At 57.4% G+C, this 14,127-nt stretch overlaps 3 protein-coding genes across 3 annotated transcripts; 2 read left to right on the top strand and 1 right to left on the bottom strand.

The window, feature by feature from the left end:
- Window positions 1-1,600: 1,600 nt before the first annotated feature.
- CkaCkLH20_08269 (glycosyltransferase family 20) lies at window positions 1,601-4,805 on the top strand (the record flags this gene model as incomplete). Its single annotated transcript, XM_038890984.1, has 3 exons — window positions 1,601-2,137; window positions 2,268-4,206; window positions 4,258-4,805. 3 exons carry the CDS (start codon window positions 1,601-1,603, stop codon window positions 4,803-4,805), a joined length of 3,024 nt encoding a protein of 1,007 aa, XP_038743747.1.
- A 1,075-nt stretch (window positions 4,806-5,880) lies between these two features.
- Window positions 5,881-8,432, top strand: CkaCkLH20_08268 (subtilase; the record flags this gene model as incomplete). The annotated part of the gene is made up of 6 exons (XM_038890983.1): window positions 5,881-5,997; window positions 6,052-7,544; window positions 7,591-7,794; window positions 7,848-7,935; window positions 7,983-8,248; window positions 8,306-8,432. 6 exons carry the CDS (start codon window positions 5,881-5,883, stop codon window positions 8,430-8,432), a joined length of 2,295 nt encoding a protein of 764 aa, XP_038743746.1.
- Window positions 8,433-10,645: 2,213 nt separating this feature from the next.
- On the bottom strand, window positions 10,646-13,123 carry CkaCkLH20_08267 (periplasmic beta-glucosidase; the record flags this gene model as incomplete). Its single annotated transcript, XM_038890982.1, has 2 exons — window positions 10,646-12,951; window positions 13,009-13,123. 2 exons carry the CDS (start codon window positions 13,121-13,123, stop codon window positions 10,646-10,648), a joined length of 2,421 nt encoding a protein of 806 aa, XP_038743745.1.
- Between the last annotated feature and the right edge of the window lie 1,004 nt (window positions 13,124-14,127).

Here is a 14,127-nt window from a genome sequence, read left to right as displayed (position 1 = left end):
GGCGGCATGGCCAGGAACAGCGCGGTCGGCGGACCAGCTTGACAGCAAGCTGGAGAACGGCCGACCAGGGCTTCCCCCGAAGACAGCCAATCTGGCAGCGAGCAATTCGGTCCCGTCCGAACAAGGGGGGAATTCTTCTCTTCGTGCTTGTGCCAAGTTTTGGCCGAGTATCTCGCAGAGGGGAAATTACTGCGTCATATGTATCTCCACATACGAAGCTTGCGGGCAGATACGCCGAGAATACCTCCACGGCAAGGTCCGGATACTTTGAAGCTACACACATCCCGCCGTCTCTCGGTCGTTCCAGCAGCTTCCCCCCTTTCCTAGGTTCCCCTCCACACCACCACCGAAATAGCAGTTGCTGGTTTGGCCTGGACTGGGCCGCCGGCCGGGGCCTGGGCTGGTCTTTTGGCTGCCGCTGTCAGTTTCTGTGCCTCTGGCAGCCTGTCAGGGGCTGGGACTTGGTGAGGGAGTGAGGACATCGTGGGAAGCCGTCTTTGAAGCCACCTCCGAGACACGGACTCGAAGGCGGTGACGAGCTTGGGAGAAGAAAAAAAAAAGCTAGAGAGGGGAGACTCAAAGGGAGGCTGGAGGAGAGAGAATGTTGTCAACTTGCCATCCGCATCGTCAGACGAAAAAGAGAGGCATACGACGACGACGAAATCCCTGGAACTGCGGTGTACAAGCAACTACCAAGCAACACACCATCGCCGCCCAGCACCAATCTCCAAGCTCGTGTTCTTCGCGGCCCTGGTGGGCACGTCGCACTTGTCAGTCCTCATCCCGGCGGCGCTCTTCTGCAGCTCTCTGCGCCGGAGGTGATCCGCTGGAGACCTGCTCGCTGGAGTCTGGAGTTCTGGCCCCGGTCAGGACTGGAGACGGGATAGGAGCAAATCGTCCTGGCGGGAGGAAGTACCCTTTTGGTGGGAGAGCGGGCGCAGGGGTACATTCACGAGGTTATCTCGAGGAATAGCATCATTCTCGTGTCACAGGTCTTGGGAACGAGAGACGAGGAGAGCAAATCCTTTTGAGGGTTTGTGATATGTGAAGAAATCTGGCTTCTTCATCTCACTCTCACTTCACCTCAACGCAACTCTGAGCTCTCAACTCTCGACAGCATCGACACGAAAACCCCGGACTGAGCTCCCCCAGAACCCCGGCTTCTCAACCCCGTCGCTCACCGTTCATTGCCTGGTTTGCCTATTCCGATACGGCTTCAGGTGCCCTTGTCTGTCTCTGCTTGTTCGCCAGGTGCTCTGCTCACCGTCTCTCCTGAAGCGTTCATCTGGTGGTCAATATTGACCCGACTTCTGCCCCTTTTCTCATTCTTTGCATCGTTCTGAGGGCGTCCCCGAGGTCTTATCTCACTGGAGAATTGTCGATCTGGTGTAGAGAAATCTTTCGTTGAGATAGCCTCACCTGAGGTCTCACTCCATACCTTCATCTTCATTCACACTCTCATCATATTCCAATCATTTTATTCACTTCCCTAGTGTTCTTCATCATTCCCAAATACCCGGAGCCTCTTTTATTTCCATTAATTCATTTACCTTGCCTGAATTAAGCCGGCATTCCCTGCCCGCTAAACCCAAACTGAATCATGGACCAGAACCGGAACCTTGAGCGTGGGGGCTCCCAATTCAGCACAGGCGCAGGCACAGCTACAGCGTCGCCAGCGCCGCCAGCCGAGAACACTGCGGCGGTCAATCCTGCACCTGTCAACCCCGCCAACCCGGTGCTCAGAAGCATCGCTCTTTCTGACGCCGTCACGCCGGGAATTCACCAACACACATACACATCACCATTTCGCGATTCCGACTCCGACGCTGCCTCCTCGCGCCCTGCGTCTCCCTCGTATTTCTCCGTCTCCGATCGCCGAGTAAAGCCTCAGAATCACTCCCAGCCTTCGCCCTCGCAGCCGACGACCCCCTCGATCCCAAAACACAACCTCCCGACGTCGCCAGGGAGCATCACCGGCAAGGACATCTTGAAGCGCATGACCCTCGCCGCCATGGGTCGTCGTGAGTCTTTGTCGCAGATTCGCGCCTCGAATCCCGATCTCCAGCTGAGCGGCAACATCATCTCGGCCACCTTCAACATCCCTCACTCCTTGAAGTACCGCAAGGGCTCCGACTGGGTAAGTCTCCTGTCTTCCTCTGACTCCAACGGCTGGACGAGGTCATCGCCGTCACCACCGCGACTCCAATTTTTCCCCCAATCGTTCGCACTGCCAATTGAAATCTCCCCCGCTGACATCATCGTCGCAGGAACTCAAGCCTCGCCGCGGTCAATCCGCCCTCTTCGACTCCTTCGCCTACCTCTCCTCCGACGAGACGCCCTGGGACCACACAGTCGTCGCCTGGACCGGCGAAATTGATACCCCTCAAGATGTCATCTCTCCGCCCGGCACGCCGCCCGCGACGACTGTCCACTTCTCGAGCCTGAATACCCTCTCCGCGCCCGTCCCTATCGACGGCGACGCCCGCCTGCCCACGCCTCCCCCGACCGAGGGCCTCTGGCTGCCCAAGGACGACCAGCTCCGCCTCGAGAACCAGCTGGCCCATAACAAGACGATCAAGACCGTCCCCGTCTGGCTGTGCGACGACAACGAGCAGCAGGAAGATGGCCTCCTCCTCAAGGACCAGAGCCGCTGGCGCCGCTACGCCGAGCACGATCTCTACACCCTCTTCCACTACAAGCAGCACGAGCCGACCGACGGCCGGAAGGAGCGCCTCCAATGGGCCGACTACTACCGCATGAACCAAAAGTTCGCGAACCGCATCATCGAGCTCTACAAGCCCGGCGACGTCGTCGTCGTCCACGACTACTACCTCATGCTGCTCCCCAGCATGCTCCGCCAGCGCGTCCCCAACATGTACATCTCCTTCTTCCTGCACTCGCCCTTCCCCAGCTCCGAGTTCCTGAGATGCCTGCCCCGCCGGAAGGAGGTCCTCGAGGGCGTCCTCGGCTCCAACCTCGTCGGTTTCCAGTCCTACAGCTACTCCCGCCACTTCTCCAGCTGCTGCACGCGCGTGCTGGGCTTCCCCTCCGATCAGTACGGCGTCGACGCCTACGGTGCGCGCGTCCAGGTCGGAGTCTTCCCCATCGGCATCAACGCCGACAAGTGCGAGATGTACGCCTGGACCGATGCCGTTACCGCAAAGTACAACGCCCTGAAGAAGCTGTACGACGGAAAGAAGATCATCGTCGGCAGGGATCGCCTCGATAGTGTACGAGGAGTTGCCCAGAAGCTTCAGGCATTCGAGCGCTTCCTCGAGATGTACCCGGAGTGGCGCGAGAAGGTTGTCCTCATCCAGGTCACATCTCCCACCAGCATAGAAGAGGAGAAGGAGGACCCGGAGAACCGTATTGCGACCCGCGTCAACGAGCTCGTCATGAGAATCAATGGCTTGTACGGCAGTCTGGGCTTCTCCCCCGTCCAGCACTACCCCCAGTACCTCAGCCAGGACGAGTACTTTGCCCTCCTCCGCGCCGCCGACATTGGCCTCATCACCTCTGTCCGCGACGGCATGAACACCACCAGCATGGAGTACGTCATCTGCCAGCGCGAAGGCCACGGCCCTCTCATCCTCTCCGAGTTCAGCGGAACGGCCGGCAGCTTGAAGGATGCCATCCACATCAACCCGTGGGACCTCAGCGGCGTCGGCATCGAGATCAACAACGCCCTCACCATGTCCCCCGAGAAGCGCCTCGCCATGCAGGCCAGCTTGTACAACCACGTCACCACCCGCAATGTCCAGAGCTGGATCGACCACTTCATCCGCAAGCACGTCCACATCCTGGGCACCCAGAAGAACGTCGTCGCCACTCCCCTGCTCGACCGCGCGTTGATGCTCAAGACCTATCGCGAGGCCGGCAAGCGCCTCTTCATGTTCGACTACGATGGTACCCTCACACCGATTGTCAGGGAGCCCAGTGCCGCGGTACCTTCCGAGCGCGTGCTCCAGACCCTCAAGGCTCTGGCCAGCGACGAGAAGAATGCCGTCTGGATCATCTCCGGTCGCGACCAGGAGTTCCTCACCCAGCACCTCGGCCACATCGCCGGTCTGGGCTTCAGCGCCGAGCACGGCAGCTTCATGAAGAACCCCGGCTCTGACGAGTGGGTCAACCTCGCCGACAAGTTCGATATGGGCTGGCAATCCGAGGTCATGTCTGTGTTCCAGTCCTACACGGACCGCGTTCCTGGTAAGTTTCATCAAACATTCTTCCTACCGCTACAGCGACTAACATCAGTAGGCTCCTTCGTCGAGCGCAAGAGGTGCGCTCTCACGTGGCACTACCGCCTTGCGGATCCCGAGCAGGGTATGCACATGTCTCGGGAGTGCCACAAGGAGCTCGAGTCGACCGTGGGCCAGAAGTGGGACGTCGAGGTCATGGCAGGAAAGGCCAACCTGGAGGTCAGGCCGACGTTCATCAACAAGGGCGAGATCGCCAAGCGTCTCGTTCACACGTACAACTCTGCTCCCGCCACCGACAAGCACCCCGGACGCGTCGAGTTTGTCCTATGCCTGGGTGACGACTTCACCGACGAGGACATGTTCCGCGCCCTCAACGGCCTCTCCGGCAACGAAGTCGACAACGACCACGTCTTCACCGTCACTGTCGGTGCCAGCACCAAGGTCACCCTCGCAAGATGGCATCTCCTCGAGCCCGAGGACGTCATCGAGTGCGTGGCGCTCCTTGCCGGCGTCGGCCTCGGCGGAGAGGCTAAGGAGCACTTTGGCCAGGTGAACTTGGCCGCGCTGAGCACAGTCGAGGGACACATCCCCGAGTCGGAGAAATGAATCGAGAGCGAAAGCAGGAGTAAGCTGTGAACGGGATGGTATCATACAGCCGGGAGTAAGGATAGAGGGCATTGTTATTGATTTTGGGTCCCTTTTTTCATCAACAAGGTGCTTGATTTGATATTTTTGGACAGCCGATGGACGACAGTCATCGAGCGAAGAGGAGCGAGGCAAGGTGGTTCAGTTGGTCGACACGAGGCATGATGCATGAAGGTTCAACCAGCATCGAAGCGGGATGGCCCGACAGATACAGTGGCCAGAGATGCATATAGACTTTATTGACCCGTCGTATTACAGTACGCAGCAGTCCCTCGATGTCTAATCGCCAGTGACGCCTTCACATGTGTCCCGATCGCCGACTCGATGACATAGCGGCCCAGAAAAGAAGGTCGCATCAGCTGCGGCTGTGCCCTGGAGATCGTCGCCGGTCCCCTGGCAGACTCGGCCGAGACCGAAAGTCGATTCGGCGAATCACGTACCGTTGATTGTCAAGACTTTGGGCAAGCCGTTCGTGAAGGGGATGCAGGTGTCGAGAACGGGGTGCGCTCCGACCAAGAGCACATTTGCGCAGATTCAAGATCCTGGTCGCTTCTTGGTGTGGAGGTCTTGGCGATGTGACTGAGATGCCCCGCGTTCAACTGGTTCTTCGGCGTTGAGGTTTCTCTCGTAAGTCTTTTTTGCTTCCTACCGACTCTTGATTTGATAGGAATTTCATGATTTTATGGAGAGAATACAGCCAACGCGGCTTGAAAGTGAGATGTCCCGTTCAACTATAACCAACGCCTCGCCTCCGAATTCTTATCATGAGATGGAGACACTCGAGCCCCCGGTCCGCCGCCGCCCAAAACGGCAACCGGTCCCTTTCGACCTACCTCTCCGAGGTTGGACTGATGCAGGAACGAGCGCGTTTTCCCACATGATATGCGGGGAGCAATAGATTGCGACGGCGGGGCGGATCTCGCGCGATGAGAGGGTGCGATGTTGTGGTGGTTTATAATCACTGAGCCACTCTCTTAGGAAGTGCTCTGAATGGTGTTGATGGCACAGTCGACGTGTGAGGTGATCTAAAGTCACGATGCGCTTCAACTGGTTTCTTCCCGCCCTGGCTCTCGGCGCCAGGGTTCTCGCGCAGGAAGACTTAGATAGTCCGGATGAGATCGAATCCAAGCGCTTCATCGTCGAGTTCACGACTGTAACTACTCTACCCTCACTTCTTCTGGAGTGATTGACTGACTGACCGACTCAGGGAACCCAAACCAAAGCCAAACGCGACGAACTCTCCTCCCAAGAAGGCATCAAAGTCCTCAAAACATTCGACTCGTCCATCTTCTCCGGCGCCTCCCTCGAAACAGACACCCACAACCTCGACTCCCTCCTCTCCCTCCCCGCCGTCGCCCGCGTCTGGCCAAACAGCAAAGCCAACCTCGTCGCGCCCGTCAAGCGCCAGGTCGCGGCCGACCCCTCCGCCGCGGCCCAGCACGCCGTCCACTGGGCCACCGGCGTCGACGCGCTCCACGCCCAGGGCGTCCTCGGCTCCGGCGTCAAGGTCGGCGTCGTCGACACGGGGATCTGGTACGCCCACGGCGCCCTGGGCGGCGGTTTCGGCCCCGGGTTCAAGGTCGCGGGCGGCCGGGACCTCGTGGGCGACGAGTGGGTCGCCGGCGGCCCCAAGACGCCGGACGACGACCCGGTCGATCAGCAGGGCCACGGCACGCACGTCGCGGGGATCATTGCGGGCGAGTCCGCGGCCACGGGGTGGAAGGGCGTCGCGCCGGGGGCGAGTCTGTACGCGTATAAGGTCTTCGGCCCCGGCGACGGGACGGACACGGCGACGCTCATCGATGCGTTTCTGAAGGCGTACGAGGACGGGATGGACGTCATTCACGCCAGCGTCGGGGGCCGGGGCGGGTTCGCGGAGAACGCGTGGGCGGTGGTGGCGAGCAGGATCGCGGCGGAGGGGGTGGTGGTCACCATCTCCGCGGGCAACTCGGGCAACGGGGGCGCGTATTACGCGAGTTCCGGCAGCTCCGGGGAGAACGTGATTGCGGTGGCGAGCGCGGAGGTGAAGAGGAACGCGAGCGGCGAGGAGGTGATTCAGCCGTCGTACTTTACGAGCTGGGGCGGGCTGTATGATTTGTCCGTCAAGCCTGATATCTCTGCTCCCGGGACGGATGTGTTTAGTACGTGGCCCGGCGGGGATGATAATCAGTTCGTGTTGCTGAGCGGGACGAGTATGGCCGGGCCGTATGTTGCTGGTGTCGCGGCGTTGTACATCTCCAAGCACGGCGGGAAGAGCGTCCATGGGAAGGGCTTCGCGAAGGATTTCGCGATGCGGGTTATCTCGACTGGGTCGTCGCTGCCGTGGTTGCTGTACGGCGGGGGATCCGATCCGGCGTACCGGGCTCCGTCGCAGCAGGTCGGGGGCGGGTTGATCGATGCGAAGAGGGTGCTTGACTACCGCACGAGTCTCGAGCTGAAGAGGTTCGGGTTGAACGATACGGCGAACTTCCGGGCGAGCCAGGAGGTTGTGGTCCGGAATGGGGAGAATGCGACTGTGAGGTACGAGTTTGAGGTCGAGAGCTGGGCTGGGTTTGAGATGTTGAAGGCGTTTGATGCGAGGGATCCGGGGGAGACCCCGAGGATGAGGTATCGGCCGGAGATGGTCCCTTCTGACATCACCGTGAAGGCGGCTGCTCCAGAGGCGTTTGAACTGTTGCCTGGAGAGACGAGGAAGGCGGAGTGAGTTGGCCGTTGCTGATGATGGAGGAAGTTGCTGACTTGACAGATTCGTGTTTGAGGTTCCGCAGGACGTCAACCAGACTGCACTCCCTGCTTACGGTGGTAGAGTCGTCGTCAAGGGAAGCAACGGTGAGACGGTCGCCGTGCCGTTCCAGGGGCTTGCGTTCGATCTGCAGGAGCAGATGCAGAGTCCTTTCCACGGCACGTACCCCTGGTTGAGGTCGACCAGCGCCTACAGTAACAAGACGACGTGGGTCAATCTGACCGATTCTCGTGGAACGGAAGCTGACGATAGTTTGATAGCTTTAACCTTAGCCTCGCCAGCGGATCGCAGGACTTTCCCATGTTGTTTATGAAGCTTAAATGGGGCACGAGAGAAGTCCGGTGGGATGTAAGTTGTTACCTTCCTCATGTAAAATGGCTTCTAACGAAGGGTAGATCTACGAGTCCGGGTTCGATAACGAGCGAGATTGGGAGTACCCTCCCGTCCCTGGACAGAAGGGATACATCGGCTCCGCGACGTCGTGGTCCAGCGCTGGCAGCGTTTCGAGCTTCAACCCCGCGCGGCACGACGCGAATGATACTTTCTCGTTCCCTGTGACTGATCAGGGGAGGAACGCGTTGACGACGGGCGGGTTTACCACGACTTACTATTGGTTTGGGAAGATGGCAGACGGAAGCCAGATTGCGCCTGGCGAGTATAGGTAAGTGTTTCCCGTATTCTCTTGATGGAGCAGGATATGTGCTGATGTGAATTTTAGCATGAGATTCGCGGCATTGGTACCATTTGCCGACCCCTTGAAGGCGAGCAGTTGGAAGGGTTTGACGACTGATTTCACCATCCTACCCAGAAATTGGACTTTTGCTCAGAGAAGGTGGCACACTTGAACATGAGACTCAAAGTTGGAATCCTACCATTTCCTGGGTAAATCTAAAGAACCTAATCTAATGTAGGACCGTCCTTCTCTGGGACCGTCAAATCGTGTGATAATAAACGCAAACTAGCAAAATGGCCAAATTGAGACCCAATTGCGTCCCAGTCTCTGCTAATGAAAACTCCTAAACTCCAAGTATAGCCCAAAACGCCCAGATTCTAAGTACAAGAGAATAAGCAAATGATGCCGCCGGACTACCCTACTGAATCCTGGTAGTCCCATCCTCGACCAGCTTCAGCATGCAATCGTTGCCAAACTCGCTGTGAAGAAGACACATCGACTTGAACTCCAGCATGTTCAGCGCCTCCTTCCTGACGAAGAACTTGCCCAGCGTGATCTCGAGGAACGCGTCCTTGAGGGGGTGGTCGCCAGGGAATCTTCCGTAGATGCGGCGGCCGGCCTTGTGCCAGTCCGTGCCGTTCAGGCTGAAGTTCTGCGCTGCGGCGATGCGGGCGTTGCGAGGGATGATCTCACGAGATAGGTAATCCATTGCGGCCTCGCACATGGAGGGGACGAGGAAGTAGTCTCCCAGGATCCACAGCTGGACGCAGGTGTCCATGATGGTGCCGGCTCCCTCAAACGCGTCGAAATCGGCTTCTATATAGACATTAGCATGAATAAGCTGAGATCAAAGAAGATGAAGACAAAGAAAAATGAGGACTAAGAACAATAAAGGCAGAGAAACTTGCCTCCAGTGTAGATGAACTTGATGAGCCAATCAACCTGCTTCTTGCTGAACTCCGTGATGACAACTTGCTTCGTCTTTGACTCCTGGCTCAGACACAGAGGTGAGTATATAAAGAAGACAAGGAGATGAGGTATGTAAAATAAGCTCACCTGCCAATTGTGCAGAAGAAGGCCCTTGAAGTAGTTCGAGCGCGTGCACAGGATGTTTCTGTGGAGCTTCCAGGTCTGGTCCTCACAGACGACCTCACAGTCTGAGAAGATGTCGTCCACCAGAAGCCTGCCGAATGTAAGTCAGACAAGTCTTCGCTTCTTTCAGGGGCTCAAGGGTTCAGGGGTTCAAAGACAAAACAAGCCAACCTCAATCAGCCCGGACTTACTGGTGATCGCTGCTTCCAAAGCGGCTCATGGTGATGGATAAGTGCCCCTGACTAAAAGCTCGGGCAAGTCTCTGATGAGTATTGCTGATGAGAATAAGTCTGAGTGTAGGTGCCCAGAATTGACTTTCTGTGGGCTATTGCTTTTCCTTGAGTGGAACGCGCCTTCCCTTAAGCCAGCGACTAGACTGAATCAGACAATGAGAAACGTAAGTTGATGCTGACTTATGATTTGTGTGTTGCTTGTTATTGAGTTGGAGACCGCCTTGAGGTTGAAAGGTGGGAACTACTCTGCCTTTGTTGAAGCGATGGAGTTGTGTTCAGGAGAAGTTGCAAAGGCGAAGTTGTTCAGTCCCTAGTACTTGAGGCTGACTGGTGGCGCGTCGTTACTTCCTGCGCTTGGTTTTCTTGTGAACGCTCCTTCCTCTGTTATAACGCGCCTTATTTTCCCAGCGATGTGATGTTGTGGTATGTTTGTGAGATGTTTGTGAGATGTGAAGAGGTGAAGAAGTGAAGTTGTTCAACGAAGCGAGATGTATGGTGGCGGTGTAGGCTGGGGTGCTTTTTGAAGCTTCCACAGTAGCGTTGAGCCGAGCTGGTACGGAAGGAACGTTCTGTCAAGCTTGTCAACTGTTGAGTTTCATGAGAGACATATAGCTTGATTGGAATACTAGGATCGCATTGAGATTGGATCTAGGGAGACTTTGAGAAGAAGAGTCCAACGACTTGGATAAGTTGTTTGGGTCAACTTGAATTCAGATTTGCGATCCATGGGTTGCTTTTATAGGTTACAGTCCAAAGCGTATTCAGTACTGGATTATTCAGTCATGCCCGTTAGCAGAGAGGAGAGATGAAGTTTGATTCTCACACTTGGAAGAGGATAATCGTATGAGGTTGAGCCGGTGAGGGTCCAGTCACGGCGAAAGTAAGGAAGGACAATGACTACATCAAGTTGAAAACTGGCAAAACAACGCTTTTCTAAAATGCTGTTCTATCTAACGTCAGGAACATCAAGTCTAAGGTATCTATATGTCTGAAAACATGTACATATGAAAGAGAAGAAAGTCCATGCCAACCCCGGGTCAAGCCGTGAGTCAACCACCACTTAGATAGTGAGCTCAGCAGAGCCGCGGATATCACGCGAGCTGGCACCGACAGCGAAGGTGTACTTTCCCTTCGCAAGAGCCCACTGCTGAGCAGCGGTGTCCCAGTAGCTGAGATCACGACGGCGAACGCTGAAGGTGATATCGCCAGCCTGTCCAGGAGCGACGTTGACCTTCTCGAATCCGCGAAGGACACGAGCGGGCTGCGCAGCCTCCGAAGGGAAGGAGATGTACAGCTGAGCGACCTCGGCGCCCTCGATGGCACCGGTGTTCTGGATCTTGGTCTTGACGCTGACGACCTCGTCCCACAGATCGGCCTGGCCACCGGGGAACAGAGCACTGGTGGGGTACTTGGAGTCCAGGGCGGTCTTGTTGGTAGCGGTGACATCAACCTTGTCGTAGGCGAAGGTGGTGTAGCTGAGGCCGTGGCCGAAGGGGTAGCGGACGGAGGTGTTCTTGGAGTCGAAGTAGCGGTAGTCGATGAAGACGCCCTCGGAGAAGTCGCACTCGGCGGTGACGCAGATGGAGGTGGGGTAGTCGGCGGCCTTCTTGGCGATGGTATGGGTGACCTTGGCGCTGGGGTTGACGTCGCCGTAGAGGACGTCGGTGATGGCGTTGCCGCTCTCCTGGCCGAGGAGGCCGGAGTAGAGGACGGCGGTGACATTCTCGTTGTCGATCCAGGCGTCGAGGACGCGGGGGCCGGCGGTGTTCACGACCACGACGGTGTTGTTGCAGTTGGAGGCGACCGAGGTGACCATGGTGTCCTGGTCGTCGTCGGAGAGCGAGCTGCGGTCGCCGCCCTCGCCGGAGTAGGAGTTGATGAAGACCAGGCAGACCTCGGAGTTGGCGGCGTAGTTGCTGAAGGAAGGGGTGGTCGCGGTGCCCTGGCCGAGGTTGCCGAGGCCGCCGCCACCACCACCGCCGCCGCCCATGCCGCCTCCGGTGCTGTTACCTCCGGTAGGGAAGCCACCTCCGGTCGTCGCGTTGCCGGTCATTCCGCCAGGGGGGCTGCCGCCACCGCCACCCATACCGCCGGAGGAGGTCGAGGTGTAGGTGTTGTTCAGGAGCCACCAGATCATGCTGTTGTCCTCGATGGCGCGAGCGGTGATGGCCTGGAAGGGAGTGACGAGGTAAGGAAGGGACAGCTGACCGGAGCCAGTGCCGGATGCGAGATGTCCCTGGTAGACATCGCTGTCGGTACCCTGAACGCTGAACGGCTGGTTGGGTCCGGCAAGAGCAGGGCCGGCGTGAGCTCCGAAAAGGGAGATGGTACGGGGCTTGCGAAGAGGAAGACCAGCGCCGGAGGCGTTGGAGTTCTTGAGGAGGACGATGGACTCTCCGGCAACCTGGCGGATCAACTTGGAGTGGTTACCGCGAACGTCGCGGTACTCGGTGGAAGAGGAAACAGTAGCGGGCTGCTTGCCGCTGTCGAGACCGACGGAGTAGTAGCCAATGACGTTGCGGATGGCCATGTCGTCCAGGCGCTCCTGCGTGAAGCTGCCGTTGGTGATTCCGGCGTTGAGGATGTCCTCGGTCCAGAGGGAGCTGGAACCGTAGTCGAGACCAGCAATGGCGGAGCCGTACGAGGTGGTCTGAGAGTTGACATCGGGGAAGACAAGACCCAGGAAACCCATCTCCTTCTTCAAAAGCTTGCTCACAAGGGCGTTGTTCTCGCACGAGAGGGTGCCGTTGACGCGGGTCATGCCGCACATGACAGCCATCATGCCGGACTTGACACCGTCGGCAAAGGGCCAGGAGTAGACCTCGTGGATGGTCTTGTCGTCGGCGTTGGAGGTGTAGACTTCGGAGGTGGTGGCGGAAATGCCAGAAGATCGGTTCGTCTCCTGCTCGTTGAGGAGGAAGTGACGGCCACCGGCGATGACACCAGCGGAGTTCATGCCGGAGATGGCCTTGCCCATGGCGATACCGGTGAGATAGGGGTCGGCAGCGAAACTCTCGGGGGTTCTGCCGCCGTAGGGCACACGGCCGAGAGGACCGGGCTCGGGGCCGTTGATGAGGTTGTAACCCATGGCGTAGAACTCGTCGCCGACGGCTCGGAACTGCTGCTCGATGAGCTCGCGGTTCCAGCTCATGGTCAGGGCGTTGGCCATGGTGAAGCCGGAGACGTAGAAGGCGTAGTTGATGCCCGAGACACCATCCTTGTTGGCAAGGGCGGTCCACGAGCTGCCGCTGGTGCTGTTGCTGGCCACATCTTGACCGGTGATGATTGAAACCTTGGCGGCGTTGTCGAGGGTCGCAACGAAGGCCTTGGCTTTTTGGTAGGCTTCGTCGAAGGAACCTAGCTGGACTGAGAGGTTGTTAGAGTTGAGTTAAGAAGATCATCAGACAGGATGTGCTCTCGTACCATATCCACTGGAAAGAGTGGCAGAAACAGAGTCAGAAGAAGAGTTGGTAAGAGCAGAAGAGGTAGAAACGAAAGTAAGCGCCGCAAGCGCGCGGGCTGGGGTTGAAACTCTCATGGAGGGCAAACGAATGGCACAATGTCTAAAGAACGGATGATGGTTTGAAACTCTCTTCGTCCGATATTCATGGTTTCCAAGTTTCAGTCTTTTCAACTATCTTATGTATCTCTTGGCGGCCGAGTCGTCTCGCTGCGCCGACCCCGTTGCGCGGCCACTGGGGCGATAACACCGAGTTGTCGGCGAGTCTAGCTCACGATCGCAATGATCGAGCCCCGTCGTGGTGAGTTTCCACGTCCACGGCCCGCCACGAGGAGCGCCACAATAAATTAAGGCTCAGGGGCGGATCTCCATGTAGCCTCATCGTCGGCGGCTTTTCTGGGGCTCTGTCTTTAAAGCAGTCGGGAATTCCGGACGAGAGACGACGACATGTTCATGCCAGACCGGAATATCCGGTCTTTTTGTATGTACGGTTGCTCTGCTGCCCACATACCGCGGCGCACAGAGTTACGCGGCGACGCGTGGCGGCCCCGTAAACGCAGCTCGACGGGGTCACCTTATTATGCTGTTCCCTGCAAGCACTCAAAAAAGATGTCCATGTCCGGCCAAAAGCCATCGGATACAGGCCGCTGACAGATCAAGGGGTGTTTTTCAGAGAATTTTGAGGCTATAGCTTCACGGGGAAGTATATCTGAAAAGAACGGCGCAGTGGCATGAGGTGTGATGGCCATGTGAGAGGACGGAGGACATCGTGGTTGCGCGGCTTCCGCATCATTGGGTTCTGAAGATGTGCCGCAAAGCCGGTTTATGTTTTTCTTTCAAGAGGCTCTGAGGAATTGGACCATCAAGAAGTCTAGTTAGTTACCCCTGAGAATTGCCTGCTATCAAAGATCTTCTGAGATCAGACCAAGAACGCCGGAGAAGGCCCGTGGTATCGGGATGCACAATTTGATCAGATGAAATCACTGCGGAGTCCAACTCAGATAAGGCCCAAGTTAAACAAGCTCTCGGCAATCATGAGCAAACATCTTATATGCCGCCTTGGCGAACTGAAGAATCGTCCC

Source organism: Colletotrichum karsti (assembly GCF_011947395.1).
Source record: "Colletotrichum karsti strain CkLH20 chromosome Unknown Scaffold27, whole genome shotgun sequence".
Taxonomy (NCBI): Eukaryota; Fungi; Ascomycota; class Sordariomycetes; order Glomerellales; family Glomerellaceae; genus Colletotrichum; species Colletotrichum karsti.
This window is presented reverse-complemented; position numbering and strand designations above follow the sequence as displayed.